The following is a 26,545-nucleotide window of genomic DNA, read 5'->3' as shown; positions in this document are numbered from 1 at the left end:
ACAGCTGAGCTTGACCAATCTTAGGCTTCTTCCACATCTACAGCTGAGCTTGACCAAACTTGGGCTACTTTTACATCTACAGCTGAGCTTGACCAAACTTGGGCTACTTTTACATCTACAGCTGAGCTTGACCAAACTTGGGCTACTTTTACATCTACAGCTGAGCTTGACCAAACTTGGGCTTCTTCCACATCTACAGCCTGAGCTTGACCAATCTTGGGCTTCTTTTACATCTAGAGCTGAGCTTGACCAATCTTGGGCTTCTTTTACATCTAGAGCTGAGCTTGACCAATCTTACGCTTCTTTTACATCTAGAGCTGAGCTTGACCAATCTTGGGCTACTTTTACATCTAGAGCTGAGCTTGACCAGTCTTGGGCTACTTTTACATCTAGAGCTGAGCTTGACCAATCTTGGGCTTCTTTTACATCTGCAGCTGAGCGTGACCAATCTTGGGCTTCTTTTTTACATCTGCAGCTGAGCTTGACCAATCTTGGGCTTCTTTTTTACATCTGCAGCTGAGCTTGACCAATCTTGGGCTTCTTTTTTACATCTGCAGCTGAGCTTGACCAATCTTGGGCTTCTTTTTTACATCTGCAGCTGAGCTTGACCAATCTTGGGCTTCTTTTTTACATCTGCAGCTGAGCTTGACCAATCTTGGGCTTCTTTTTTACATCTGCAGCTGAGCTTGACCAATCTTGGGCTTCTTTTTTACATCTGCAGCTGAGCTTGACCAATCTTGGGCTTCTTTTTTACATCTGCAGCTGAGCTTGACCAATCTTGGGCTTCTTTTTTACATCTGCAGCTGAGCTTGACCAATCTTGGGCTTCTTTTTTACATCTGCAGCTGAGCTTGACCAATCTTGGGCTTCTTTTTTACATCTGCAGCTGAGCTTGACCAATCTTGGGCTTCTTTTTTACATCTGCAGCTGAGCTTGACCAATCTTGGGCTTCTTTTTTACATCTGCAGCTGAGCTTGACCAATCTTGGGCTTCTTTTTTACATCTGCAGCTGAGCTTGACCAATCTTGGGCTTCTTTTTTACATCTGCAGCTGAGCTTGACCAATCTTGGGCTTCTTTTTTACATCTGCAGCTGAGCTTGACCAATCTTGGGCTTCTTTTTTACATCTGCAGCTGAGCTTGACCAATCTTGGGCTTCTTTTTTACATCTGCAGCTGAGCTTGACCAATCTTGGGCTTCTTTTTTACATCTGCAGCTGAGCTTGACCAATCTTGGGCTTCTTTTTTACATCTGCAGCTGAGCTTGACCAATCTTGGGCTTCTTTTTTACATCTGCAGCTGAGCTTGACCAATCTTGGGCTTCTTTTTTACATCTGCAGCTGAGCTTGACCAATCTTGGGCTTCTTTTTTACATCTGCAGCTGAGCTTGACCAATCTTGGGCTTCTTTTTTACATCTGCAGCTGAGCTTGACCAATCTTGGGCTTCTTTTTTACATCTGCAGCTGAGCTTGACCAATCTTGGGCTTCTTTTTTACATCTGCAGCTGAGCTTGACCAATCTTGGGCTTCTTTTTTACATCTGCAGCTGAGCTTGACCAATCTTGGGCTTCTTTTTTACATCTGCAGCTGAGCTTGACCAATCTTGGGCTTCTTTTTTACATCTGCAGCTGAGCTTGACCAATCTTGGGCTTCTTTTTTACATCTGCAGCTGAGCTTGACCAATCTTGGGCTTCTTTTTACATCTGCAGCTGAGCTTGACCCATCTTGGGCTTCTTTTTTACATCTGCAGCTGAGCTTGACCCATCTTGGGCTTCTTTTACATCTGCAGCTGAGCTTGACCCATCTTAGGCTTCTTTTACATCTGCAGCTGAGCTTGACCCATCTTAGGCTTCTTTTACATCTGCAGCTGAGCTTGACCCATCTTAGGCTTCTTTTACATCTGCAGCTGAGCTTGACCCATCTTAGGCTTCTTTTACATCTGCAGCTGAGCTTGACCAATCTTAGGCTTCTTTTACATCTGCAGCTGAGCTTGACCCATCTTAGGCTTCTTTTACATCTGCAGCTGAGCTTGACCCATCTTAGGCTTCTTTTACATCTGCAGCTGAGCTTGACCAATCTTGGGCTTCTTTTACATCTGCAGCTGAGCTTGACCCATCTTAGGCTTCTTTTACATCTGCAGCTGAGCTTGACCAATCTTGGGCTTCTTTTACATCTGCAGCTGAGCTTGACCCATCTTGGGCTTCTTTTACATCTGCAGCTGATCTTGACCCATCTTGGGCTTCTTTTACATCTGCAGCTGAGCTTGACCCATCTTGGGCTTCTTTTACATCTGCAGCTGAGCTTGACCCATCTTGGGCTTCTTTTACATCTGCAGCTGAGCTTGACCCATCTTGGGCTTCTTTTACATCTGCAGCTGAGCTTGACCCATCTTGGGCTTCTTTTACATCTGCAGCTGAGCTTGACCCATCTTGGGCTTCTTTTACATCTGCAGCTGAGCTTGACCCATCTTGGGCTTCTTTTACATCTGCAGCTGAGCTTGACCCATCTTAGGCTTCTTTTACATCTGCAGCTGAGCTTGACCAATCTTAGGCTTCTTTTACATCTGCAGCTGAGCTTGACCAATCTTAGGCTTCTTTTACATCTGCAGCTGAGCTTGACCAATCTTAGGCTTCTTTTACATCTGCAGCTGAGCTTGACCAATCTTAGGCTTCTTTTACATCTGCAGCTGAGCTTGACCATCTTAGGCTTCTTTTACATCTGCAGCTGAGCTTGACCAATCTTAGGCTTCTTTTACATCTGCAGCTGAGCTTGACCAATCTTAGGCTTCTTTTACATCTGCAGCTGAGCTTGACCAATCTTAGGCTTCTTTTACATCTGCAGCTGAGCTTGACCCATCTTAGGCTTCTTTTACATCTGCAGCTGAGCTTGACCAATCTTAGGCTTCTTTTACATCTGCAGCTGAGCTTGACCAATCTTAGGCTTCTTTTACATCTGCAGCTGAGCTTGACCAATCTTAGGCTTCTTTTACATCTGCAGCTGAGCTTGACCCATCTTAGGCTTCTTTTACATCTGCAGCTGAGCTTGACCAATCTTAGGCTTCTTTTACATCTGCAGCTGAGCTTGACCAATCTTAGGCTTCTTTTACATCTGCAGCTGAGCTTGACCAATCTTAGGCTTCTTTTACATCTGCAGCTGAGCTTGACCAATCTTAGGCTTCTTTTACATCTGCAGCTGAGCTTGACCAATCTTAGGCTTCTTTTACATCTGCAGCTGAGCTTGACCAATCTTAGGCTTCTTTTACATCTGCAGCTGAGCTTGACCAATCTTAGGCTTCTTTTACATCTGCAGCTGAGCTTGACCAATCTTAGGCTTCTTTTACATCTGCAGCTGAGCTTGACCAATCTTAGGCTTCTTTTACATCTGCAGCTGAGCTTGACCAATCTTAGGCTTCTTTTACATCTGCAGCTGAGCTTGACCAATCTTAGGCTTCTTTTACATCTGCAGCTGAGCTTGACCAATCTTAGGCTTCTTTTACATCTGCAGCTGAGCTTGACCAATCTTAGGCTTCTTTTACATCTGCAGCTGAGCTTGACCAATCTTAGGCTTCTTTTACATCTGCAGCTGAGCTTGACCAATCTTAGGCTTCTTTTACATCTGCAGCTGAGCTTGACCAATCTTAGGCTTCTTTTACATCTGCAGCTGAGCTTGACCAATCTTAGGCTTCTTTTACATCTACAGCTGAGCTTGACCAATCCTGGGGTCCTTCCACATCTACAGCTGAGCTTGTCCAATCCTGGGCTCCTTCCACATCTACAGCTGAGCTTGTCCAATCCTGGGCTCCTTCCACATCTACAGCTGAGCTTGTCCAATCCTGGGCTCCTTCCACATCTACAGCTGAGCTTGTCCAATCCTGGGGTCCTTCCACATCTACAGCTGAGCTTGTCCAATCCTGGGCTCCTTCCACATCTACAGCTGAGCTTGTCCAATCCTGGGCTTCTTCTACATCTACAGCTGAGCTTGACCAATCCTGGGCTTCTTCTACATCTACAGCTGAGCTTGACCAATCCTAGGCTTCTTCTACATCTACAGCTGAGCTTGACCAATCTTAGGCTTCTTCTACATCTACAGCTGAGCTTGACCAAAGTTGGGTTTCTTCTACATCTACACCTGAGCTTGAGCAAACTTGGGCTTCTTCCACATCTACAGCTAAGCTTGACCAAACTTGGGCTTCTTCCACAGCTACAGGTGAGCTTGACCAATCCTGGGCTTCTTCCACAGCTACAGCTGAGTTTGGCCAATCTTGGGCTTCTTTCACATCTGCAGCTGAGCTTGGCCAATCTTGGGCTTCTTCCACATCTACAGCTGAGCTTGGCCAAACTTGGGCTTCTTCCATAGCTACAGCTGAGCCTGACCAAACTTGGGCTTCTTGCACATCTACAGCTGAGCCTGACCAAACTTGGGCTTCTTGCACATCTGCAGCTGAGCTTGACCCATCTTGGGCTTCTTCCACAGCTATAGCTGGTCTTGGCAAATCTTGGGCTTCATCCACAGCTGAGCTTGGCCAATCTTGTGCTTCTTCCACCTGTTCTGGAACAAGCATAGTGAAGCCTGTGGACAGATGTGTTCTTCATGGCCACCACTGGCTGCTCCAGAAACCATCTCCCATCATTCATCCTCTTTGCTCTGTACTTACCAGTAAAGTGCACATACCACCTGTGGACATCAGCCCCATAAGCAGCTCCACTGGTCAGGGCAGAGGATGCAGGTCACTAACCCAACCTTTGTCCTGGTGCTCAGCTCTCTTCCACATTCTCCTGTCTGTGACACTGGGGCTGCAGGGTGACCTTGGGCAGGATGCCAAATCCATCCACATCATTCTCTCTGCTCTTCATTAGCCTTTCCTTTGGGGGCTCTTTCCCAATGCTAAACTCTGGATTTCTGCCCCAGAAGGCTCTCTCCATGTGCAGTGAATCCAGGGATGCCCATGACAAGGTCACCCTGATTTGGTTTGCTCTATCACAGGCACTTACCTCTTCTGGAGTAAGCCACCATGAGAGAGCTCAGTCCCATCACACCTTCCTTAGAATGAAGGAGCCACAGAATCGGTTTGGTTGGGAAAGATCTTTAATATCACCAAGTTTAACCCAGCACTGCCAGGTCAACCCTAAACCAAGTCCCTCAGCACCACACCTCCACAGCTCCAAAACCCCTCCAGGGATGGGGACTCCACCACTGCCCTGGACAGTCTGGGCCAGGCCTTGACAACCCTCGACGGGAAGAAATTGTTCCTCTTAGCCAAAGTACATTTCCCCTGGGGCAACTTGAGGCCATTGCCTCATCAACTTGTTTGCAGAATCACAGAATGTTAGGCATTGGAATAGACCTCTGGAGATCATCAAGATTCCTCATGCTGAGGTGGAATTTCCTGGGTTCCACCTTGCACCCATTGTTCCTTGTCCTATCACTGAGCACCACCAAAAAGTGCCTGGCCCCTTCTTCTTGACACCTACCTCTCAGACATTCATAAGATGTTGATCAGATTCCCTCTCAGCCTTCTCTTCTCCAGACCTCTCAGGTTCCTTGTGAGAAGACATCACTCCCCACCTCATTCCAACGTCCTTTTCAGGGAGCTGCAGAGAGCAATGAGGTCTCCCTCAGCCTCCTCTTCTCCAGACTGAACACCCCCAGCTCCCTCAGCTGCTCCTTCCCAGCCCTGTTCTCCAGACCCTTCCCCATCTTTGTTGCCCTTCTCTGGACCTGCTCCAGCCTCTCAATGTCCTTCTTGGAGTGAGGTCACCGAAGTTGAATCCAGGATTCGAGCTGTGGCCTCACCAGTGCCCAGTACAGGAGGATGATCACTGCCCCAGTTCTTCACCCTCCAATGTGTTTGGAGTAACATCTTCTCCTATTTCAAAGCTCTTCAGAGATGGGACCATTATTTTCTTCACTTCTCCCCTTCCTATTCTGGCTCTTCTGCCCCTCTAATCTAGTTGGGTTTTTCATGTTGTCATGATATATATTAATAAGGAAGCCAGGGATGGTGCAGGGATGATCTCCAAAGACACTTCTCCACTTCAACATCCTCCACCAAACCCCTGGCTGTACACCAAGCATCCACATGGTAACAGAGAACAACCTTGGAAATGAAAATGTTACTGAATTACAGAAAATAAATACAGAAATCAGCAATGGAGTTCTACAGGGATGCTGAACAGATCCACGAACGGACAAGAAAAAAAAACCCAAAGACAAATCCTGCTGGCAAACCTTTTTTTGTTTCCATGACTTCAACAAGAAAGACTGAAAGGAAGGACCTTACAAAGCTCAGCAGCACAGAGGGCAGCAAGAGGAATCCATACAACACATGACAGAACCTGCTGGGAAAATACACTACAAAGATTAAAGACCTAAACAAAACAAAGCAAAACTAAAAATCAGAAGATATCAAAACTCTGATGGCAAAGAGCCTGGAGGGTGTATCCCCTTCCTCCAAACTTAAGGTAGCATCAAATGAAGGTAAGCAACAGACAGCTTCAAATAATGACTGCACAAATTAATTAGATAGAAATTCATTAAGAATCAGCAGAGATCTACCTCTGCATAAAGAAATACTACTTTTTTTTTGCTTCAACCGTTCTGGTTAAAAAATAAAAATACCTTCCCCTCCCTCCCTCCCCCCAGAAAAACATAATAATAGTAATAATAATAACCCCACAGCCAAACTGAAACATTGTACAAAGCTAGCAAAGGCCTTATAAAGGCTCACAATAATGGTAAGAGACACGAATCTAAACTGTCAGCAGGGGGGATTCCTACTGCTGCCAGCTTCCCAGCTGGGAGAGGGGCTGGATAAACAGCTGCATTTTTACTGCCTAAAGTCTAATTTCTTCTTCTTAAGACACTGACCATTGAGCTTTAATGAGAGCTGAGTGCTCTCAGCCATCCACTGACACACGAGGGAAACGTAAACGGACGTGGACAAAGTGAGGTCTGCAGGTTACATTCTGTTCCTAAGAGACAGGGAATTCCCAAGTGGGAGAAGTCAATTTCCTAGGACTAACAAGTCAAAAGATAGGCAATACACCACCACCAAAGCCCATCTGCCTTCCTTGATAAATAACATGTCCCAGAAGCAGAATTTGCTGGTCCAGGTTAACTTATTTCTGGCATTTAAGGAAAACCCTACACCTTCCTAACCACACTGGAACACTCAGGGAGATCCTCCAGCTACCAGAAATATTCACGTTCCTATGTTCAAGCTTCCCTTAAGGAAAGAAATTCCTTCTGGAAGTCAGGAAATGAAGACAAGCAGGGCTCAGCTCCCACTGGCTTGGCGGTTTCAGCTCTGCTGCATCTTCCTGCGCATCTCCTCCAGCGCCGCTTCTCGTTCTCTCAGCAGCTGCTTCAGGCGTTTGATTTTTTCATCCCTGATCGTTTCATCCAAGTCTGGAGGAGTCCAAGGGAAAGCATCATCTCGGAAAGAACCTTCCAGAACTGAGCTGTCACTTTCAGTGGACACCACAACTGGGACCTGAGAGTCTGTGCTATCACCGTCCTGAGCGTCAGGGTCTTGCTCTGAGTCTCTGCCGCCCGGAGGTGGGACCGCAGGGGCTGTGGAAAGACTTTGCTGGGGTAGGGCTGGTGGAGGTGGAATATTTAGGTTCACTACACTGGAAATTGAGTTGGTGGTTCCTGAATTTGAATTTGGACTTGTGCTTGGTTTGCCTGAAGATCTTCTCCTCTTTCCACCTTCTGACACTGCTGAGGATTTGATTTTCCTTTTCCTACTCAAATCTTCCTCCAGCTCCACATCTATCTGTAGAGCCAAGAAACAAAACACACTGCTGTTAAACCCTGCATCCTTCTACATTTCCACATCAAACTCACTGAGTGCAAGTTATTTGGGGCAAGCTTCTTAGAATTACACAAGGGGGAGATGTTTCTTTCAGCAATTTGAGCAACCATATTTCCGTGTTCAGTGCTTTCCTAGTAAAGATTCCCAGTTAACGACTTCCTTTCTTAGTCACACTGCACTTCTGCCTCTCCTGTGCACCCACCATCTCCTGTTGCTGCCTAAGTGATTTAACTGCACTGCAAGACACAAAAAAAAACCCCTTTCAACCCTGATGGGAAAATCCAAAATGTGGAGGAATTCTTCATGCTTACATCTCCAAAAACCTCAAACCTTGGTGTCCACTTGTGGCAGTTTAGGCTGGGTGCTCCCTGCCACTGCCGCATGAGATACACCTCTGGTGTCCTGGGTGCCCACCCACAGGGGTGGACACAGGAAACGACATATTTCTACCCATAAATCCTGCACCCTATAAGGCCATCTGCAAAGTCATTTTCTTCCTCTTTCTTCCCTCTCTGCTCCCCTGGGAGATGTCCTCTCTTATCGGGTAATGCTGGGGGAGTATCCTCAAGGCCTCTTAGGCCTGTCTAGGCCTAATGCCGGGAGGAGAATGGAGGGGGGCAGGGGGGGCAGTCTCAGACCTGGCCAGCCTGACACTTGCCTAGCAGTGGGAGGGGGAAGAAAGAGCCCTGGGGGGTTTGGGTTTACCCTCAGGTGGGAAGAAGGGAAGGATTGGGAAGCCTCTGGGAATTTTGTGAGGGGTTCTGTACGCTTTGGGATACTCTTTGTCACTATGCTTTGTGGTTTGTAGTTCTCTGTAGCTTCACCAATTGCTTTTTTTTCCATTTAAACTCTCCATCACTCTCCAATCCGTTTGTGTGAGTCTCATTCTTTTGTCCCTTTCGGGGCAAGAGACGATCTGTCTGGCCCCAAACCAGCACAGATTTTTGGTAGCAGAGGATGGTTCCTGTGCTGAACTCTGCAAATTGGATTGGAGAAGAGCAGGGGTGGAAAAGTTAAAATGGTATCTGGGCGTTGTTGGTTTTTTGGTGGCTGGGCTCAAGGTTTTGTGCTGGGGCGACCGTGTGGGCGTTTTATGGGTTCCAAGGTGACACCCTGGTGCGTAGCCGTGGCGTGGAATCCCTCCTGCTGTTCCGAAGCGGCAGCGGCGATTCTATAGCTGCAGGCACTGGGGAAAAAGCTTAAGAATGCGGTGCCTGTCCCTTTCCCTTTTGTTCCCCGCGGTGCCAGTGGCGAGCAGAGCGGCGCGGAGCCGAGGAAGGGGGAGGGACAGTCGGAAGCAGACCAGGGTCGGCTTGTCCCGCGGTGGTGGGGGCTAGCCGCAGCGGGGCGGTGAGCGGTGGCTCCCGTAATCAAGAAGGCGAGCGGTGGCTCCAGTTCAAAAGCTGCTTCCGAGGGCCCAGGGAGCGAGTGTAGCTTTGGCTGGAAAAGCCGTTCGTGTGGCCCGAGGGGTGGCGGCGGTTTGGATCTGTACCGCGGCTGCAGAGGTGACGGCGGCTCTCGCTGTTATCTCTCCCCTGACTTTCGGACGCGCTCCGAAAATGGCGCCTAGCACCTGGCTCCGCCTCTCTTCTCGGTGGGTTGCAGTGCAGCCACGCCCTCTCCGGGGGAGGGCTGTGTAGCCGGATGCCTCCATGCCTTGGCATGCGTACGCTCAGGGGGAGCGGTGTGCCTGTGCGCGGTGTGCATCCGTATTAGCCTCGGGCCGCGGCTGGAAGCGGTCAGCACTGGGCTTGGGAAAGGTCCGTGCAGCTTTGGAAAGTCTCAGCGTGCTGTTGCCTGCAAGGGGTGGAAGGAGTCGAGTCGAGGAGCCTGATTGTTCTGACTCGATTGCCTCAAGGGGTGGAAACATGCCGCTTGAGTGGATGGAGAAATGTTTGATTGAAAAGTTATGAGGTTGTTTCCAGGTGGCCAGGATGCTCCATCGGATCCATGAAGAGTTCACCGTGCAGAAGAATGAACTCTGCGTCGCTGGGAGGTTCCACAGGATGAGGGAGAAGAGCTGGACTGAACTGTTACCTGAGCCCGAGGGAGAGACTCTTTGGAAGGACGCCCAGATGGAGACTTGGACTTTGCCAGACATGTCATCTGAAAGTTATTTCTAATTTGATGATATGTTTTGGGTGCAGGAATTATGGGTATGAAATAAGGGGTGGAATGTGGCAGTTTAGGCTGGGTGCCCCCTGCCACTGCCGCATGAGATACACCTCTGGTGTCCTGGGTGCCCACCCACAGGGGTGGACACAGGAAACGACGTATTTCTACCCATAAATCCTGCACCCTATAAGGCCATCTGCAAAGTCATTTTCTTTCTCTTTCTTCCCTCTCTGCTCCCCTGGGAGATGTCCTCTCTTATCGGGTAATGCTGGGGGAGTATCCTCAAGGCCTCTTAGGCCTGTCTAGGCCTAATGCCGGGAGGAGAATGGAGGGGGGGGGGGGGCAGTCTCAGACCTGGCCAGCCTGACACTTGCCTAGCAGTGGGAGGGGGAAGAAAGAGCCCTGGGGGGTTTGGGTTTACCCTCAGGTGGGAAGAAGGGAAGGATTGGGAAGCCTCTGGGAATTTTGTGAGGGGTTCTGTACGCTTTGGGATACTCTTTGTCACTATGCTTTGTGGTTTGTAGTTCTCTGTAGCTTCACCAATTGCTTTTTTTTCCATTTAAACTTTCCATCACTCTCCAATCCGTTTGTGTGAGTCTCATTCTTTTGTCCCTTTCGGGGCAAGAGACGATCTGTCTGGCCCCAAACCAGCACACCACTACAGGACTTTTCCTCTCCCAGCTGCTGTTATCTCAGTGTTCATGTGCTTCAATAAGAGCTCCCAGTAGATATGCTCCAAGCAGGCCTCTTAATTTAGGCTCAGGATTATTCAACTATGAACTCAGAATGATTAAAACCTGAGAAAGCCTTTGACTGGGCAGAGCAGAATTATACAAAAGAAAATCTGGAGCACCATGGCTGAACAGAACTACTTTGGATGGATAAAATCCCTTGAAGGCATTAAACTTCTTACATCAAGGGAACCATTCAAGAAGCGCCCAACAAGATCCTGGCCAATGACGAAGGACTAGGTTTATAAAGACATTTGAACACTAATTTAGAGTTGGGGCTGTTCAACCAGGAGAAGGATCCAGGGAGACCTTAGAACAGCCTTCCAGTACCTGAAGAGGCTCCAGAAGAGCTGGGGAGGGACTTTGGACAAGGGCTGGGAGTGCCAGGATAAGAGACAATGGATTTGAGCTGGGAGAGGGGAGATTGAGACTGGAGATAAGGAAGAAATTGTTGAGAGTGAGGGTGGGGAGAGACTGGAACAGGTTGCTCAGGGAGGCTGTGGCTGTCCCCTCCCTGGAGGTGTTCAAGGCGAGGCTGGATGAGGTCTTGAGCAAGCTGGGCTGGCAGGAAGTATCCCTGTCCGTGGCAGGATGACCTTGAAGGTCCTTCCCAACCCAATCCACTCTATGATTAGACAGGTGCACAGGGAAGTTTCTCCTACTAAAACCACACATGGCTAAGTGGACATCTTGCTTTGGAAGCCACACCCAACCATGGGTGAAGTGCCTTGAAATGATGGCACTTGGCTGATTTCAAACTCAAGGGTAACGCCTCAGAAGAAATTCTTCTTCCACTGTTCTGCTTCAATCTATTGCACCACTGGCTGACCATAACTGTTGGCAGAAGGCTACACAAATCAGAACACAGAGATATGGTTTCAATTCCAATTACAACATCCCCTTGCACTATTCAGCCAGTATTAGGGGTTCCAGACTTCTCCAAACCATTTGTTCTCCCAACTTTCTCCAGCAGAAGCAAGAAAAGTAGATAAAAACTCTCAAGATGGTACCCAAGTGGGGCTGAAATCCACACAGCCCTGCTGTGCTTTACAGCTTTAGCAATAACTCTCTCCCAGGGGCCATAACAATGATTGACTTCTCCTGGTGGAATCCAGAGGTGGGAGGATCCAAACTCAGGTAGCTCTCTAGTGACTACACACCAGCTGTTTAGCACTGCAAAACTTCAAGGTACCTTTTCCTCTTTAGCACACTCCTGCTGCTGGGTTAGGAATTCCACATCTACCGATGCAGAACTGCAAGAGTCAGTTCTCGTTTCCAAGCTGTTACTGGAACAATCCTCTTCTGGTTTATTACTGGAGGGAGGCAGAGGTATTCTCCTAAGGTACACTCTCTCCTCCTTCAACAGACCAAATTTTTTCCTTAGTTCCAAGTACTGTTTCCAATGTGGCTTCTCTCGGTGTTTGGATTGAGTAACTTTTCTTGGTGGATTCATCTTTTCACACTGGATCTGAAATACAGAAGCAGTGAGAGAGCCATCAGTATCTCTCACTCTTTTTCTCTCTACAGACCCCACTTCCTAGAAAGGTGAACATTGTTTAGTCAGGTAAGCCCATTTGGAGAAAATACAGCCACAGTGTCATAGCTCTCAAGTTAGTTTAGTTATTTCCCCAAGCACATGGAGGAACATCCAGAAGATGCCCAGTCCAGCCAACCCACCACAGAAGCAAAGCAGCAACAGGGAAATCAGATCCACAGACTGCACTGGGTTAGAAGGGACCCTCCAAGGTCATCTTGGCCAACCCCTCTGCAGTCAGCAGGGATATCTCTAGCTAGGCTGCCCAGGGCCACAATGTCTTCATGGATGTGGCCTCAACCAAATCCCTGAGCAACCTGTTGCTGGTTAGTATCTTCTGTTCTAAAACTTCCAAGTAACAAAGGAAGATGATGGCAGGTCACAGAGTGTCCTTGCACTGTCCCTTTCAGAGAGCTGAATGCACTCAGTATGTGCACTGTGACTGAAAATCCTAACACAGCACCATCAGCCACTTCTCCTCTCTGACCTCTTTAGAACCTGAGCTGTTTCTCATCTTCACACCATCAAGTCTGGCAGCCTATGGTCTTGGAAATTTAGCAGCAAATGAAAAGCATCAAACATTTGATTTGCTCTTTTCACAGAGGTTAAAGCAAATGAGAATCCTACTTGGCATTACAGAGCACTGAATTAAAATAGCAGTAAAAAGTCTTTTCTTTTTTAAACCAATTTTCAGGTGAGGAACAACCAAAACGAGGCCCTAGAACCTCTAAAATTTGCACAAAGATGCTTAGCTCACATTTTTCTTCTGCTTGGTCAACTCAAGGAAGTACAAACTAGCTTCAGAATGATTTATCCAGAGGAAAATTCATTCTGGTCTCAAACAACTGCAAGCTTGGCCTCCAGTCCTTCTTGGGTAGAGTTTCTGGGATTAGAGGCTAAGGATTCTTTTACATATTTTTGATGTTCTGATCTTAAAAGACTATATAGGTCCAGTCTGAAGGAGCAAAGCAATCAAAGACCTCAGGAGTTTCTTCTGTCTGACAGGAAATCATGACTCAAAGGAGGTGGATCTCTCCCTATGATGGCATGAAAGGAAGGAAACACAGCTCGTGTTCTTGGCTGGCTGAGCTAGCAGAGACTAGAGCTAACTCTGGCTGGCAAACTCTGCTCTTACACCACATTTTCCTCTTGTGGAGCTGCAAACTTCTCTACCTTCCATCACACCTACAACAGAGTCAAGGGCAATGCTGTGAGAACGTGGCATCAACAACACTAGAAAGCAGACAGCTCCAAGAGTTCAAACAATGAACAGCTTTCCCTCAAGTTTCAGTTGCTGCTGACAACTTATCCTCTTTTCCCTGCCTCTTTCTTTCCTTTAGGCATTTTCTCACTTGCATAGTACAATCTTGGGTGAAAAGAAAAGATCATTTATTCAGCAGAAAGAAACTCTAGATCTGCGTTTTCTAGTTAGGAAGTATTTGTGACCTTATTAACAGCCACTTGACTGAACCAGAAGAAGCAGGAGCAGATAACAAGGCAGCAGAGATTGAGGTGGGCTGAGGTGGGCAGCTTTACTGGAGACAGTTACCTTTTGACAGTCTTCACTGAAAGCCACAGACTGAGGTAAAACAGCACTTGCTGCTTTGGGGGAAGGACTCCTTTCTTTGCCATTTTGGCAGATATTTTCCTGTGTCACTACAGCTGGGACAAGGGTGGCTCCACTTGAGATGCCCTCAGTGGTGGGCAAGCTCTTTCTTTGGTTTCCAGAGGAATTCTGCTGGTTAGTGCTGGGGACCACCACGACTGCAGGGGGAGAGTTTAAGTCGTTGGTTATGTCAATTGGCGAAGAAGCTTTGGAGTTTGGATCCTTCTGAGGCAGCAGCTTCTCTTTGCTTTTTGACAAGAGACTCACCACTTCATCAGTTATTTTATTGACTTCAGTCAAATCAATTAACTTGGGGGTCTCCTTTCTAAGTGAAGCATCAGCAGAGGGAGATGTTTGCTTCTCAGCTTGGGCTGACAGGATATCAGAGCCCCTTTTAGTCAACAGATAAACTTTCCCATTGCACATGACCAGAGCGTTCTCTTTAAAGGTGGTGATTTTCGTCTGGCTTCTGCTAGAATAAAGAGGCAAAATGTTGGCAGAGTTCCCTTTTAGGTTCTTCATGCCCAACAAAGTCTTCAAGATCTTGGAAGCCACGTTGTTTGACGACTTGACTGGAATCAGACACGGCGGTGCTGCGAGCGGGCTCTCCTGCACGATCCATTTCATGGGCGGCAGCTGGCACTGCTGCCCGCTGGACGCAACTGCCTCAGGAGAAGAACTCTTCTCCTTCTGGTTAGAGGTCATCAGGAGCGTTTGGGACCCTGGAGGGGCATGTTTGGGGCAGAGGGTGCCCACACATTTGGGCACCACGGTTTTCACCGTGTTGACCGGCGAGACATAAATGACGGTGGGCGTCTTGCTCCCATCGCCTCCTCCTGGGGCGCTGCCGGTTGCCGTCGCGAGGATTTTCTGCTGTATGGAAGGTGGCAAAGAAGAAGCTGGGAGAGATTTCACTTCTGCATCAGCTGGTATCTGAAGGTGGTGGCCAGAAGGCAGCACTGGCGACTTCACAGTCACTCGGAGGTTGTGGGAGTTCACAAACATGTAGGCGGTGTTGGGATGGTCCGAGGCGCTCGTTACGGATGCAGCGTCCACCGCAGTACAGCCGCTCGGGGCGCTGGCAGCCGCGTTTGGAACTGAGCTTCCTTTCTCAGAACCTGCCCTAACGCTCTCCTCTTTGTCTAAGGGCCTTGGAAGAACAACCTTGCCAGGATTAGGAGGTTGGAACCCAGGGATGTTAACGGAGGAAGGGGCAGTAGGATTGGTGAGCTGCGTGTTAAAGGGAAGATGGAGCAGACTAGAAACATTCGCCTCAGAATGATTCGCCATGGCTGAAGGCTGAGCTATTGGCACAAAGGGTCCAGAAGATTTAGAGATTGGAAGTAAATTCAGAAGGTTTTTTCCATCGGGTCCCGTCGTCTGCACTACTCGGTATACACAGCCTGCAACGCTTAACAAAACAAAGAAAAGGGGAAAGAAAAAGAACAATGAGAAGAGAGCAGCGCAAGTGACCGACAGCATAGCTCAGCAATTCATCTGCATCTCACACCCAGAGCTGCCATGCAGGTTAGTGGCTGAAAAATGCCTTCTTCAAGACAAAAACACCCACACTGAGCTACTTAAGGCTACATTCAGGGTGAGTATTTCCCAACACCACTGACAAGCTGATAAGTGCAACCTTTACATCGCAGCGAGAAATGGCATCCTTCTCAGATCTAAGTTAAAAAGACCCAAGGGAACACCTCCCATTATCCTCCTTTCACTCTGAAAAACATCCCTAGACCTCTGAGACAAGCCATGGGTTGTTTATTTGCTCTCCCAGCCCTACTCAGTGCCATGAAGTCTGGATTTCAGGAGAGGGTTCTTAGAATCATAGAATTGTTTAGGATTGGAAGGGACCTCAAGGATCATCCAGTTCCAACCCCCCTGCCAAGGGCAGGGACACCTCACACTAGATCAGGTTGATCAGATTTAAGAGAACACACTTGGATTAGCTGCATGGCAAGATGGAAGCAGGAATTACTTCAGACACATAGGAAGAACAAAAAGAAATGAAGATGTAGAACACCTGAAGGAATAGGATGGAGGGTGACTGACTCATATCTCAGAGACAAGCCATGGGTTATTTGCTCTCCAGCCCTACTGAGTGCCATGAAGTTTAAATTTCAAGGAAAGGGTTAGGAGGATACAGTTGAATTAGCTCCATGGCAAGATTGAAGCAGGAATTACTTCACACACATAGGAAGAACAAAAAGAAATGAAGATGTAGAACGCTTGGAGGAATAGGATGGAGGGTGACTGACTCCTACTCTCAATCTCGCCTGCCCAACCCAATGTTTAGGCAGATAGAGCCTACAAAGGTGGTCATGTTCAAAGAGGTAGAACAACCAACATCAAATGCTCTCAAGTTAGAGATATTTAAGGAGAAAATTAGTTGGAAGTCTAGGAGGGAAAAGGTTTAAAACCCAAGGAAGAAGAAATGGACACAGCATCAGTGAAATCTGAAGAGCAAATGAAGGATTTTTTTTTTGTGCAGGTGAAGATCTCAAATCAGCAAAGCAAAAGTTGGTCAAGACTGCTTCAAATGCAAGGAGTTTTCAAGTCCATTGCAGGACAGAGAAACCTTTCCCACCTTAGGTGAGTTTGCCCCAATGTGAGCTCTCCAAAGAACTCTTGGGCTCTCAGAAGAACAATCTAGTGCCCAAAGCACTGCAGGAGCACCACGGTGTGTTGAGACACGACTGCTCAGAACTGAGCCTCCCTCACTAGTACAGAAGAGCTCATATCAACTGGAAGGAGGTTTCATGGTCTTGGTATCAGATCCAGAACGATTTAAAGGCTGCCAGCTCCAATTTCAGTCACCAAAAGCATTCTAGCTCTGTGCTATTGACTTTCTACATCAATAAATGCCTGGAGACCATGGACTGAGATTATTTCCCAGTCCAGATAACATCACCACTGGGTTCTGTTACTGTCAAGGAGCTTTGGAACACTGGCATTTTTTTCTGGCAGTTTGGGCTTCCAACTCAGCTTGGAACACAGTGATTTGGAGACACCATTCTCGAGTCCCATCGTTGTAGCTGCTCAGGAAGTCAGTCAAGACAAGTCCCATCAAGTGAGAAGTCATAAGGATGCTCTTCACTGTCAGAGTTGGACAGCTCCTGCTACAAGCTCAGGGGTCATGTTCCCCTTGGTGGTCAACATAAACAACCACATCTGAACCACAATGGCTTTAGGCAGAGCTTTCCTCACTGTAAGCTCATAATTAGCTCCCAGGTGCAGCGTTTTGCTAAGATATCTCACTTCTGGGTTTTTCTGTGTGAAAAAGCAGATGCTCAGTGCAGTGGGCAGGAAATTCTGCAATCCTTTTTTGTTTTCAAAAGCCACTAGACCCCATGGTTCCCAGGGGAAGCTGCCCTCAGATGTTTTAGGAGTAAAATGGAGCTGGGATGATTTGGAGTCACAAATGAGAGTTGAGAAGGACCAGCACTGAAAGGAAATGATCTTACAGGAGTAGAATTGCTTAAACAAAGAGCAATTAAGAATTATTTGTACACCTGAACTGAATGAAAGCAGAAAATAAGCACTCTTGGAGCCACTTTTTGCTTCCTAATGCTACTTCTGACGCAGAACTAAGAAGATCAGCCCTGAGCTCTTGGATGCTCTGTTAAATGCTTTGAATCTCTTCAATGTTTCTTTAGCAATCCACCAAGTTCTCCACTGACAACTTCTCAGAATGAACATTCTGAAGGCAAATCCCGACAGGAAATTTTCAGCAAGTTCCACGAGAAACCAAGAACCGCTCAACCCCTGCAACTAGTAGAGAGCAAGCAGGCACACACTTACCTTCACCCCAACTACCTAGCACTGCAAATAGGCACCAAAGGGCAGAAGAAACCTCCAAAGAGGCAATGCTGCTCCACCTGTCAAAGCAAGGGGACACCTCTAACTTTTTGGGCAACAGCAGGGGGAGCAGATCAGAGCAAGGCAGCAAGAAAATGAAAGATGAGCAAGAGGATGCAGTTGCAGAAGGGTTTTCTTCAGCAGTTATGATGGCTTCCAGTGCTCAACTCCAGTCCTCATTCCTACCTTGAGTCACTTCTGATGTTCCTCTTGATGAACTTAAATAAAAAGGGTTTGCCACTGTGCTACAAACAGGAGCTTTTAATCAGGCTGAAGAAGACACTTCCTTTACAAAAAAAAAAAAAAAAGCAAAGGCAGTTTGTCTGCAATCCAGATCATTCTGGTTTTCATGATTACAGAAGACAAATGGACACTTTAATCGTCATATTCCATGCAAGAAAAGCAAGAAGCTCCAAAATTCCAATTTTCTAGAAAACAGAATTCTTTTACTTGGGGGGAAAAAAGTGGCAGGTTCTTTGAGGACTGATAAAAGATGGACTGGAAAGATGGAAATCTTCAGATGCCACATTGAGAGGTTGTGTTCAAATATTTACTCAAATGTCTATGGAAGAGGAAGGAAGGATCATAGAATCACAGAGTGGTTTGGATGGGAAGGGACCTTCAAAGTTCATCCAGTCCAGCCCCCTGCACTCACAACAGGGATATCCCCAACCAGAGCAAGTTGCTCACAGCCCCAAACAACCTGACCTGCAATGGTGCCAGCCATGGGGCAGCTCTCACCTCTCTGGGCAGCCTGGGCCAGGCTCTCCTCACCCTCAGGGTCAAACATTTTTCCCTTCTCTCCACTCTCAATCTACCTTAGTTCCAAACCATCCCTCCTTGTCCTGTCACATCAGGCCCTGCTCAAAACTCTGTCTCCAGCTTTCTTCCTGGCCCCTTGAAGCACTGCAAGGCCACCAGAAGGTCTCCCTGGAGCTTTCTCTTCTCCAGGCTGACCATGCACATCTCTCTCAGCCTGGCCTCCCAGCAGAGGGCTTCCAGCCCTGCCAGCATTGCTGTGGCCTCTTCTGGCTCTGCTCCACCAGGTCCCTGTCTGTGCTGTACCAAGGACTCCAGAGCTGGCCCCAGCACTGGTGTGTCTTTGTCAATGTTTTCAGCCACTTTTGCTCTTTCAGATAGGAGTGAAAACTCTACCACGTGTGTCTCACATCATTGAAGACTTTCCCAGGTGATATAAAGACTGCTGGTTCATGTCACCAATACAAAGAAAAACATCTGCAGCTTTTTCATACATGATGGAGTGATGAAGAGGAGAGCCAGAATCTATGTGAATTCAGGCCATTGTTTCTTCAAAGAAGATGTTTCAGGAACCCCTTAAGCAGAGGAGAAAAATCTTCATCAGTATCTCCCTAATCATCAAATTAATTTAGTTTTAAAACAGCGTTTAAAAAAAAAGAGAAATCCATAAATCAAATTATATTTGGATATTTTTTCCCCTAATTAAGTAGAATTTTCCTTCTTCTCTTCATCCTCCTTCAATTCCCTATCTCATAAAGAGAAACTTCACTAAATCTCCTCCATTAGTGCTTAGAAATCCTTCTGTTGTTGAGATACTTTAGCACAGCCCAAGGCCTGCATGAGGCAGATCCCTGAACAGAACTTGCTGAAAATAATCTCAGAGAGGGGAGAAAAAAAAAAAAAAAAGGGGTGGACTAAGAGGTATCTTCCTTGATGTCACCACAGAAGCTATCATAGGATAGGACAGCAGGAAATGGCCGTAAGTTGCACCAGAGGAAGTCCAGGTTGGCCACAAAGAACAATTTCTTCGCATTGAGGGTTGTCCAGACTGGCTCAGGCTGCCCAGGGCAATGGTTGAGTACCCATCCCTGGAGGGGTTTCAAAGCTGTGGAGATGTGGTGGCTGAGGGCCATGGTTTGATGGTGTCCTGGCAGTGCTGGGTTAAGGGCTGGATTCCATGATCTGAAAGGTCTCTTCCAATCAACACAACTCCGGGATTCTATGATCAAATTCAAGCAGTCAGCTTTCTTTAGAGAAAAAAAACCTAACATTCTGTGACATTCAGAGAGGGAACTGTCAACCAGGTGGCATTTTTCTTCACCCTCAGGGGTCTTTACTTCTTCAGCTAAAGGGCTTGAATGGCACTGTCAAAGGCTTCCTAATCAACAATGGAAATGGCATTCAGCAAGCTAGGAAAGCAGAGATCACAGAAAGAAGCAGCAAGGTTGATTGATTGATTTCTTTATTTCTACCAAAACACAACAGTGGCCTACATGTGACCACTCCCCACACACCCTTCCCCCAAAACAAAATTCCCATCTTCTTCACTTAAAACCATCAGCCACAACAATTTTACTCTCTACATTCTCACCTCATGTAGTTTATTGCTCTTACTCAGCAGCAGTTTCAAAGAACAAAAGATTGAATAATTGAACCTTCATCTTCTGTGCTTCACAACAAAAAAACACCCTCAGAATATTTTCAGTCAATCAAACCATGAGGGAAATCCACTGCAGCCACCACAGCAAACCAACACATGGCTGCAACACAAAGCACAGAAACAGAATGGGTTGGGTTGGAAGGGACCTTCAAGATCATCCAGTGACAAGCTCCTGCCATGGGCAGCGACACCTCCCACCAGCCCAGCTTGCTCTAGGACTCATCCAGCCTGGCCTTGAACACCTCCTGGGAAGGGACATCCACAGCCTCCCTGGGCAACCTGTGCCAGTCTCTCCCCACGTTCACCCTCAACAATTTCTTCTTCCTCACCTCCACTCTCACTCTCCCCTCTCCCAGCTCAAAGCCATTCTCCCTCATCCTGGCACTCCCAGCCCTTAGCCAAAGTCCCTCCCCAGCTCTCCTGGAGCTCCTTCAGGTCCTGCAAGGCTGCTCTGAGGTCTCCCTGGAGCCTTCTCTTCTCCAGGCTGAACAGCACCAACTATCCCAACCTGTCCCCACAGGGGAGGTTCTCCAGCTCTCTGATCCTCTTAGGGGACTCCTCTGGACCCTCTCCAGCAGCTCCAGGTCCTTCCTGTGTCCACAGGTTCCAGAGCTGGAGGCAGTGCTGCAGGTGGGGTCTGAGCAGAGCAGGGCAGAATCCCCTCCCTGTGCTGCTGCTCTCCCTGCTCTGGATGCAGCTCAGCACTCAGCTGGCTCTGGGCTGCCAGGGACCACTGCTGGCTCCTGGGGAGTTTGTCACCAACTGACACCCCCAGGTCCTTCTCCTCAAGGCTGCTCTCTAGCCATTCCTCACCCAGCCTGGATTTGTGCTTGGGATTGCCCTGACCCAGCTGCAGGACCTTGCACTTGGCCTTGCTGAACTTCATGAGGCTGGCTGGGGCTCAGCTCTCCCCAGGGGATGATGCCATCATGAAACACAGCAGCAGAGAGACAATGCAAGAAGGCCTTGCTCAAACTTCAATTCTATTCAAAGCTGTCAGAAGAAACTTTCCCCTTCAGCAGAAACAAGCAAGTTCTCAGTCTGCCTCTGCTCCCAGCTATTCATTTAGAGACAATTTACATCTTCAATGAGAATGAATCAATGAAGCTGGGACCATAACCTACTACCAACTTCAAAGAATCAATTTGATTTATTTCAATGAGTTAAGCTGAACCCAGAAAGCAGGAAAATTAAATATATTAGCATTTGGAAGCAGGCACTGGGGGCCAAAGTTAAACTCATTGCTTGTAGTCTGCATTTAGTTTATTATATTAATTTAGATTCCTTATTTGTTCTTGACTTTATACAGCTGTAGCCCATCCAGGTTATCAGCTGAATTTTGTAACAAAAATCTATTTTTGGGGTTATGATAACCTCTGGAAACTGATGTTGAGTTGATGTTGCCTACAAGGCTGGGAGTCCTATCCAGAATTTAATGCCCAAGCCATGCCTAAAGGCTCAGGGTTTGATGGGGATCCAGAAGCTTTCAGCAATGGCAGAAGAGGCATTTTCTGTTTGACAGTAATTTTGTACATTTCAGCTGCTGTGGGATGCTGCTCAGGGTGAGGACAGCCCCTCTGGGATGTGCTAACTGCTGGGGAATGGTCTCTGTGCTTCACCATCAACTGTTTAGTCTCTGGAGAAAAGCAGCCTGAGGGGGGATCTTATTGATGTTTGTAAATATCTGAAGGGTGGGGGTCCAGAAGGGGTCAGGGTGTCAGTGGTGCCCTGTGATAGGGCAATGGACACAAACTGGAACCCAGGAGGTTCAACCACAACATGAGGACAAAATTATTTGGTGTGTGGGTGCTGGAGCCCTGGAGCAGGCTGCCCAGAGAAGTTGTGGAGTCTCCTTCTCTGGAGACTTTCAAGCCCCATCTGGATGTGCTCCTTTGTGCCCTGCCCTGGGTGACCCTGCTCTGGCAGAGGGTTTGGATTTGGTGATGTCCCAAGGTCCTTTCCAATCCCTCCCATTCTGCGATTGGGATCAACAATCAGCAGCTCCTTCAGCCCAAGAACCAGAGAACGCTACCAGCACCATACCCACATCCCATGGCCACAACCCCCCTGGGGCTTTACTGAGCTCAAAAAGCCCAAATCTCTTCACCAAACAGAGGAGCAACCAGAGAACTTCAGAGAGCCAAGCAAAACACATCAGGAAACAAACCATGCCTCGAGCAGTCAGCCCCTGCCGCGCTGCTGCCAGTTTAAAGCAGAAATGTGGGCACGGACTCTTAGGCAGCACAGAAAAAACATCCTTGGCGTGAGCAGAATCAGCATCACCCAGCTCACCTCAGCCCTACAGCTGCACGCTTCTGCTGCAGGTGGTTCAACAGCTTGGCTTAAAGCCATTCCCCTGCCGCTGAGGGCTAAGCCCTCGCACCTCACTCCCTTCCTCCTTCCGTTTCCTGCCTGCCCCTGGCACAAGTCTCACGGCGCCGGCACCACTCTGGCCACACACAAACACGAACCCGGCAGCGACACAGTGAGAAGCGGCAGGAAGCAGCCAGCAGCGGCAGGAAGCAGCCAGCAGCGGCCGGCACCGTGGCGCCATGCGAGCGGAGGAAGCGCGCAGCATGCGGGGCGCGGCGGAAGAACGCAGGCGCGAGCGGAGGAGGAACCGCGGCCCGCCCCCGGCCCACAGCCCCGCCCGTCCCCGCACCGCCCTCTGCCGGTTCTCCGCCGCATAGGCCGACGCTTCCCCAGACAGCAGCCGGCGGCACCTCGCCTCCTCCCCGCTAGGGGAAGACGGCGGATGGCGGCACCGGGCCCCTCCCAAGCCGCTATGCCCCGAAACGCAGGGCTGGGGCTCCGCCGAGAGCGAGAGGGAAGGCGGCGGGACTGTACCTGGCGGATCTCTCCCTGCTCTGCCGTGCCGGGCGCTCCAGAGCTGTCTCGGAGAACCGCGGTAGCGGGACAAGGGCAGCGGCGGCTGCCCGTCTGCGGAGGCGCTGCCCGCCTATCTCTGCCCAACGCCGGGAGGGGGCGAGCGCCGGCCCCCGCCGCGCCGCCCGGGGCCCCGGTACTCACGACTGCGTGGCGCTACCCGACCGCTCTTCTCGGCTCCGCGGGGCCGGCTGCGAGCGGCTGGACATGGCGGAGCGGCGGCCGCGGCGGGAGGGAGGCGCGGGACTGCTCCCGGCCGCCGGGGGCGCGAGCGCGGCCGCACACAACGGCCGCGGCGGGGCGCGGGGAACGCGTCACTTCCGCTCACCCCTCCCAGCCGCTCCGCAGGGCGGCACCGCGCCCGCAGCGAGCCGCCACCAATCGGCGACCGCCTCCGCTCCAGTGACTTCCGGCCGAGGACAGGACTGGGAGCGGTGCGCTGCCGAGCGGCCACAATCGGCACAACAAATGGCGGCGGCGCTTCTGGTCGTCGCCGGAAGTAGTTGGTACGAGGAGGGAGTGCTTCCGGTCTGCCTGGGCTTAATGCCTGCAAATGGCTGCCGCTGTCCCTAAGATGGCGTTGAAAGGGAAGGGGCAGCCCTGGAGCTCTGCCTTCCCCAGCAGCGCCCTGTGGAGCATGGGGAAGGGATGAGCTGAGCTGAGCTTAGCCAGGGGCAGGACCTGCACAGCCCCAGCGCAGGCAATGTGAGACTTGGCGCCAGGCTGCCCCCACAGCCAGCCTGAGCTGCGACCTCCTGTGGAGCTGAAGCACAAAACGGTGTGGGAGTGGGAGGGGCAAGCAGGGCACCCACAGCAGCTTGCCCAGGAGCACCATGGCCACCTGGGGTTGTAATTTCTTCAGGAAAGACTCCACAACCTCTCTGGGCAGCCTGCTCCAGGCCTCCAGCACACTCACACCAAAGAAGTTTCTCCTCCTGCTCAGGTGGCACCTCCTGGGTGCCAGTTTGTGCCCCTTGGCCTGTCCCTGGGCACCACTGAGCAGAGTCTGCCCCCAGCCTCTTGCCCCCCACAGCTCTTTTGCTGAGCATTGCTCAGCTCCCCTCTGGGGCTGCTCTTCTGCAGGCTCTCAGCCCCAGGGCTCTCAGCTTTTGCTCCTCACAGAGCTGCTCCAGGCCCCTCAGCAACTTTGTAACTTCTCCTGGACTCTCTCCTTGCCTCTCTTGAACCAGGGAGCCCAGAACTGGATCCAGAACTCCAGATGTGGCCTGACTAGGGCAGGGGATAGGCAAAGGAGAACCTCCCTTGACATTCTGGCCACACTCTTCTCCATGCATCCCAGGAGACCATTTTCCTTCTTGGCCACTAGGGCACATTCCTGGTTCAAAGGCAACTTGTCGGTTGGACTCCCACATCCTCCTTCTAGGAGCTGCTTTTCCTCACCTGTCCTGCTGCAGGGAGTTCTTCTTCCCCAGTGGTCACAAGGGGCACAGGGAGTCGTGGCAGCACTCCTGGTGGACACCAGATGTAGCTCAACCTGAAGCAGAGACCAAATCTCCATCCCAGCATTCTGCCCACATCGCACAGGGACTCTGATGCTGAAGAAACTGAGAGTGTGAAGTTCTTCATGCAGTCATGAAGGGAGTGATTGACAACTGGTTGTTGGGATCTGACATGGATTGGAGATTAACTCTTTCAAGCCTGGATGGCCACAAGATAAGAGCAGAGGGTGACAGATGGTTTAAGGGGATGCTGACAGTGAGATAATTGACCCTGGAACAACAGAAAATTAGCTCTGAAACAGCATTCTGAGAAGATCTATCCTTGAAGATCTGTGTGGTTATGAGAAGTCAGAGAACCACAGACTGGGTTGGGTTGGAAGAGACCTCAAAGCTCCTCCAGTTCCAGGCCCCTGCCGTGGGCAGGGACACCTCCCACCAGCCCAGCTTCCTCCAGGACTCATCCAGCCTGGCCTTGAACAGCTCCAGGGTGGGGACAGCCACAGCCTCCCTGAGCAACCTGTGCCAGTCTCTCCCCACACTTACTCTCAGCAATTTCTTCCTCCTCTCCACTCTCACTCTCCCCTCTCCCAGTTCCAAGCCATTGTCCCTCATCCTGGCACTCCCAGCCCTTGGCCAAAGTCCCTCCCCAGCTCTCCTGGAGCCCCTTCAGGTCCTGCAAGGCTGCTCTGAGGTCTCCCTGGAGCCTTCTCTTCTCCCAGCTGAACAGCCCCAACTCTCCCAGCCTGTCCCCACAGGGGAGGTTCTCCAGCCTCTGATCATCTTCATTCCTTCCTCTGGACCCTCTCCATCAGCTCCAGGTCCTTCCTGTGTTTATGACCCCAGAGCTGGTGCAGGTGGGCTGTGAGCAGAGCAGAGGGGCAGGATCCCCTCCCTGTGCTTCATTGGATGCAGCCCAGAATGGGATTCCCCTGGGTGCTGCATGCCCTCTGCTGGTACTGCCCATGGGCTGCAGAGGATCAACTGCAGACTCAGCAGAGGCTGCAGGGCAGTCTCTAACTGGACCCTGAGCTGCTGCCACTTGTCATGGGTTGAGCTGAAACTGCTGTTGCCATTCCATCCCATGCTGTTGCCCTGCCAGCTTCAAACCCAAAGTGCTGGCTGCAGGCAAGCATCTATTTTGCAGCACAGGGGAGACATGGAGCTGTTAGAGTGGGGCCAGGGGATGCCACAACAGTGGTGGAAGGGCTGGAAGCCCTCTGCTGGGAGGAGAGGCTGAAGAAGTTGGGGTTGTGGAGCCTGGAGAAGAGAAGGCTCCAGGGAGACCTTCGAGCAGCCTTCCAGTGCCTGAAGGGGTCCAGGAGAGCTGGGAAGGGACTTTGGCCAAGGGCTGGGAGTGCCAGAATGAGGAGTGAAAGTTTGGAACTCAAAGAGGCAGATTGAGAGTGGAGAGAAGGGAGAAATGTTTGACCCTGAGGGTGGGGAGAGCCTGGCCCAGGCTGCCCAGAGGGGTGAGAGCTGCCCCATGCCTGGCACCATTGCAGGTCAGGTTGTTTGGGGCTGGGAGCAACCTGCTCTGTCCCTGAGGACTGCAGGGGGTTGGACTGGAGGAGCTTTAAGATCTCTTAGGACCTGCCATGGGTTGAGCTGAATCTGCTGCTGCCATTCCATCCCATGCTGCTGCCCTGCCAGCTTCAATCCCAAAGTGCTGGCTGGAGCCAAGCATCCTGGGGCTGGGTGAGGCTGGAGCAGGAGAGGCTCCTGTGCCACTTGCTGCTCCTGGTTTCCAGTCTGGGGGTGCTGAGCTTGGCCACTGGGCTGGCTGCAGGTTGGGGAGGGGGTAGTCATTTTCTGGCTGTCTTCTGCTACTGTGCAGTTTCAGTGAAGCTCCAGAGGCTTTACCTACAAAGGCTTCACTGAAACTCCAGACACCAATGGACTCCTCTGTAGGGGGGGCTTGAAGCTTGAGAAATGAGAACAGAAGTGACCAAGTAAGGAAGAGGATCACCAGGAGGCAGCAGTGGTCCCTGGCAGCCCAGAGCCAGCTGAGTGCTGAGCTGCATCCAGAGCAGGAGAGCAGCAGCACAGGGAGGGGATTCTGCTCTGCTCTGCTCAGACCCCACCTGCAGCACTGCCTCCAGCTCTGGGGCCCCCAGCACAG

General features: G+C 49.9%; 1 protein-coding gene across 1 annotated transcript; it reads right to left on the bottom strand.

Annotated features, from left to right (window-relative positions):
• Positions 1 to 6,639: 6,639 nt before the first annotated feature.
• Positions 6,640 to 22,634, bottom strand: LRIF1 (ligand dependent nuclear receptor interacting factor 1). The gene is made up of 4 exons (XM_054398667.1): positions 22,552 to 22,634; positions 13,741 to 15,208; positions 11,850 to 12,125; positions 6,640 to 7,772 (listed from the first exon to the last, which is right to left on the bottom strand). Exons 1-4 carry the CDS (start codon positions 22,632 to 22,634, stop codon positions 7,296 to 7,298), a joined length of 2,304 nt encoding a protein of 767 aa, XP_054254642.1. The 3' UTR covers positions 6,640 to 7,295.
• Between the last annotated feature and the right edge of the window lie 3,911 nt (positions 22,635 to 26,545).

The sequence above is a fragment of the Indicator indicator genome, unplaced genomic scaffold, assembly GCF_027791375.1.
Source record: "Indicator indicator isolate 239-I01 unplaced genomic scaffold, UM_Iind_1.1 iindUn_scaffold_76, whole genome shotgun sequence".
NCBI classification, from domain to species: Eukaryota; Metazoa; Chordata; class Aves; order Piciformes; family Indicatoridae; genus Indicator; species Indicator indicator.
Note: the sequence above shows the minus strand (reverse complement) of the source record. Positions and strands in the feature narration are given on the sequence as shown.

Coding starts and splice junctions, on each gene's coding strand:
- LRIF1 (XM_054398667.1), bottom strand. CDS start 22,634: ATGGCGCCACGGTGCCGGCCGCTGCTGGCTGCTTCCTGCCGCTGCTGG. Junction 15,209..22,551: donor TCTCACTGTGTCGCTGCCGG/GTTCGTGTTTGT, acceptor TGTTTTGTTAAG/CGTTGCAGGCTGTGTATACC. Junction 7,773..11,849: donor AGTGTGCTAAAGAGGAAAAG/GTACCTTGAAGT, acceptor TTGGCTCTACAG/ATAGATGTGGAGCTGGAGGA.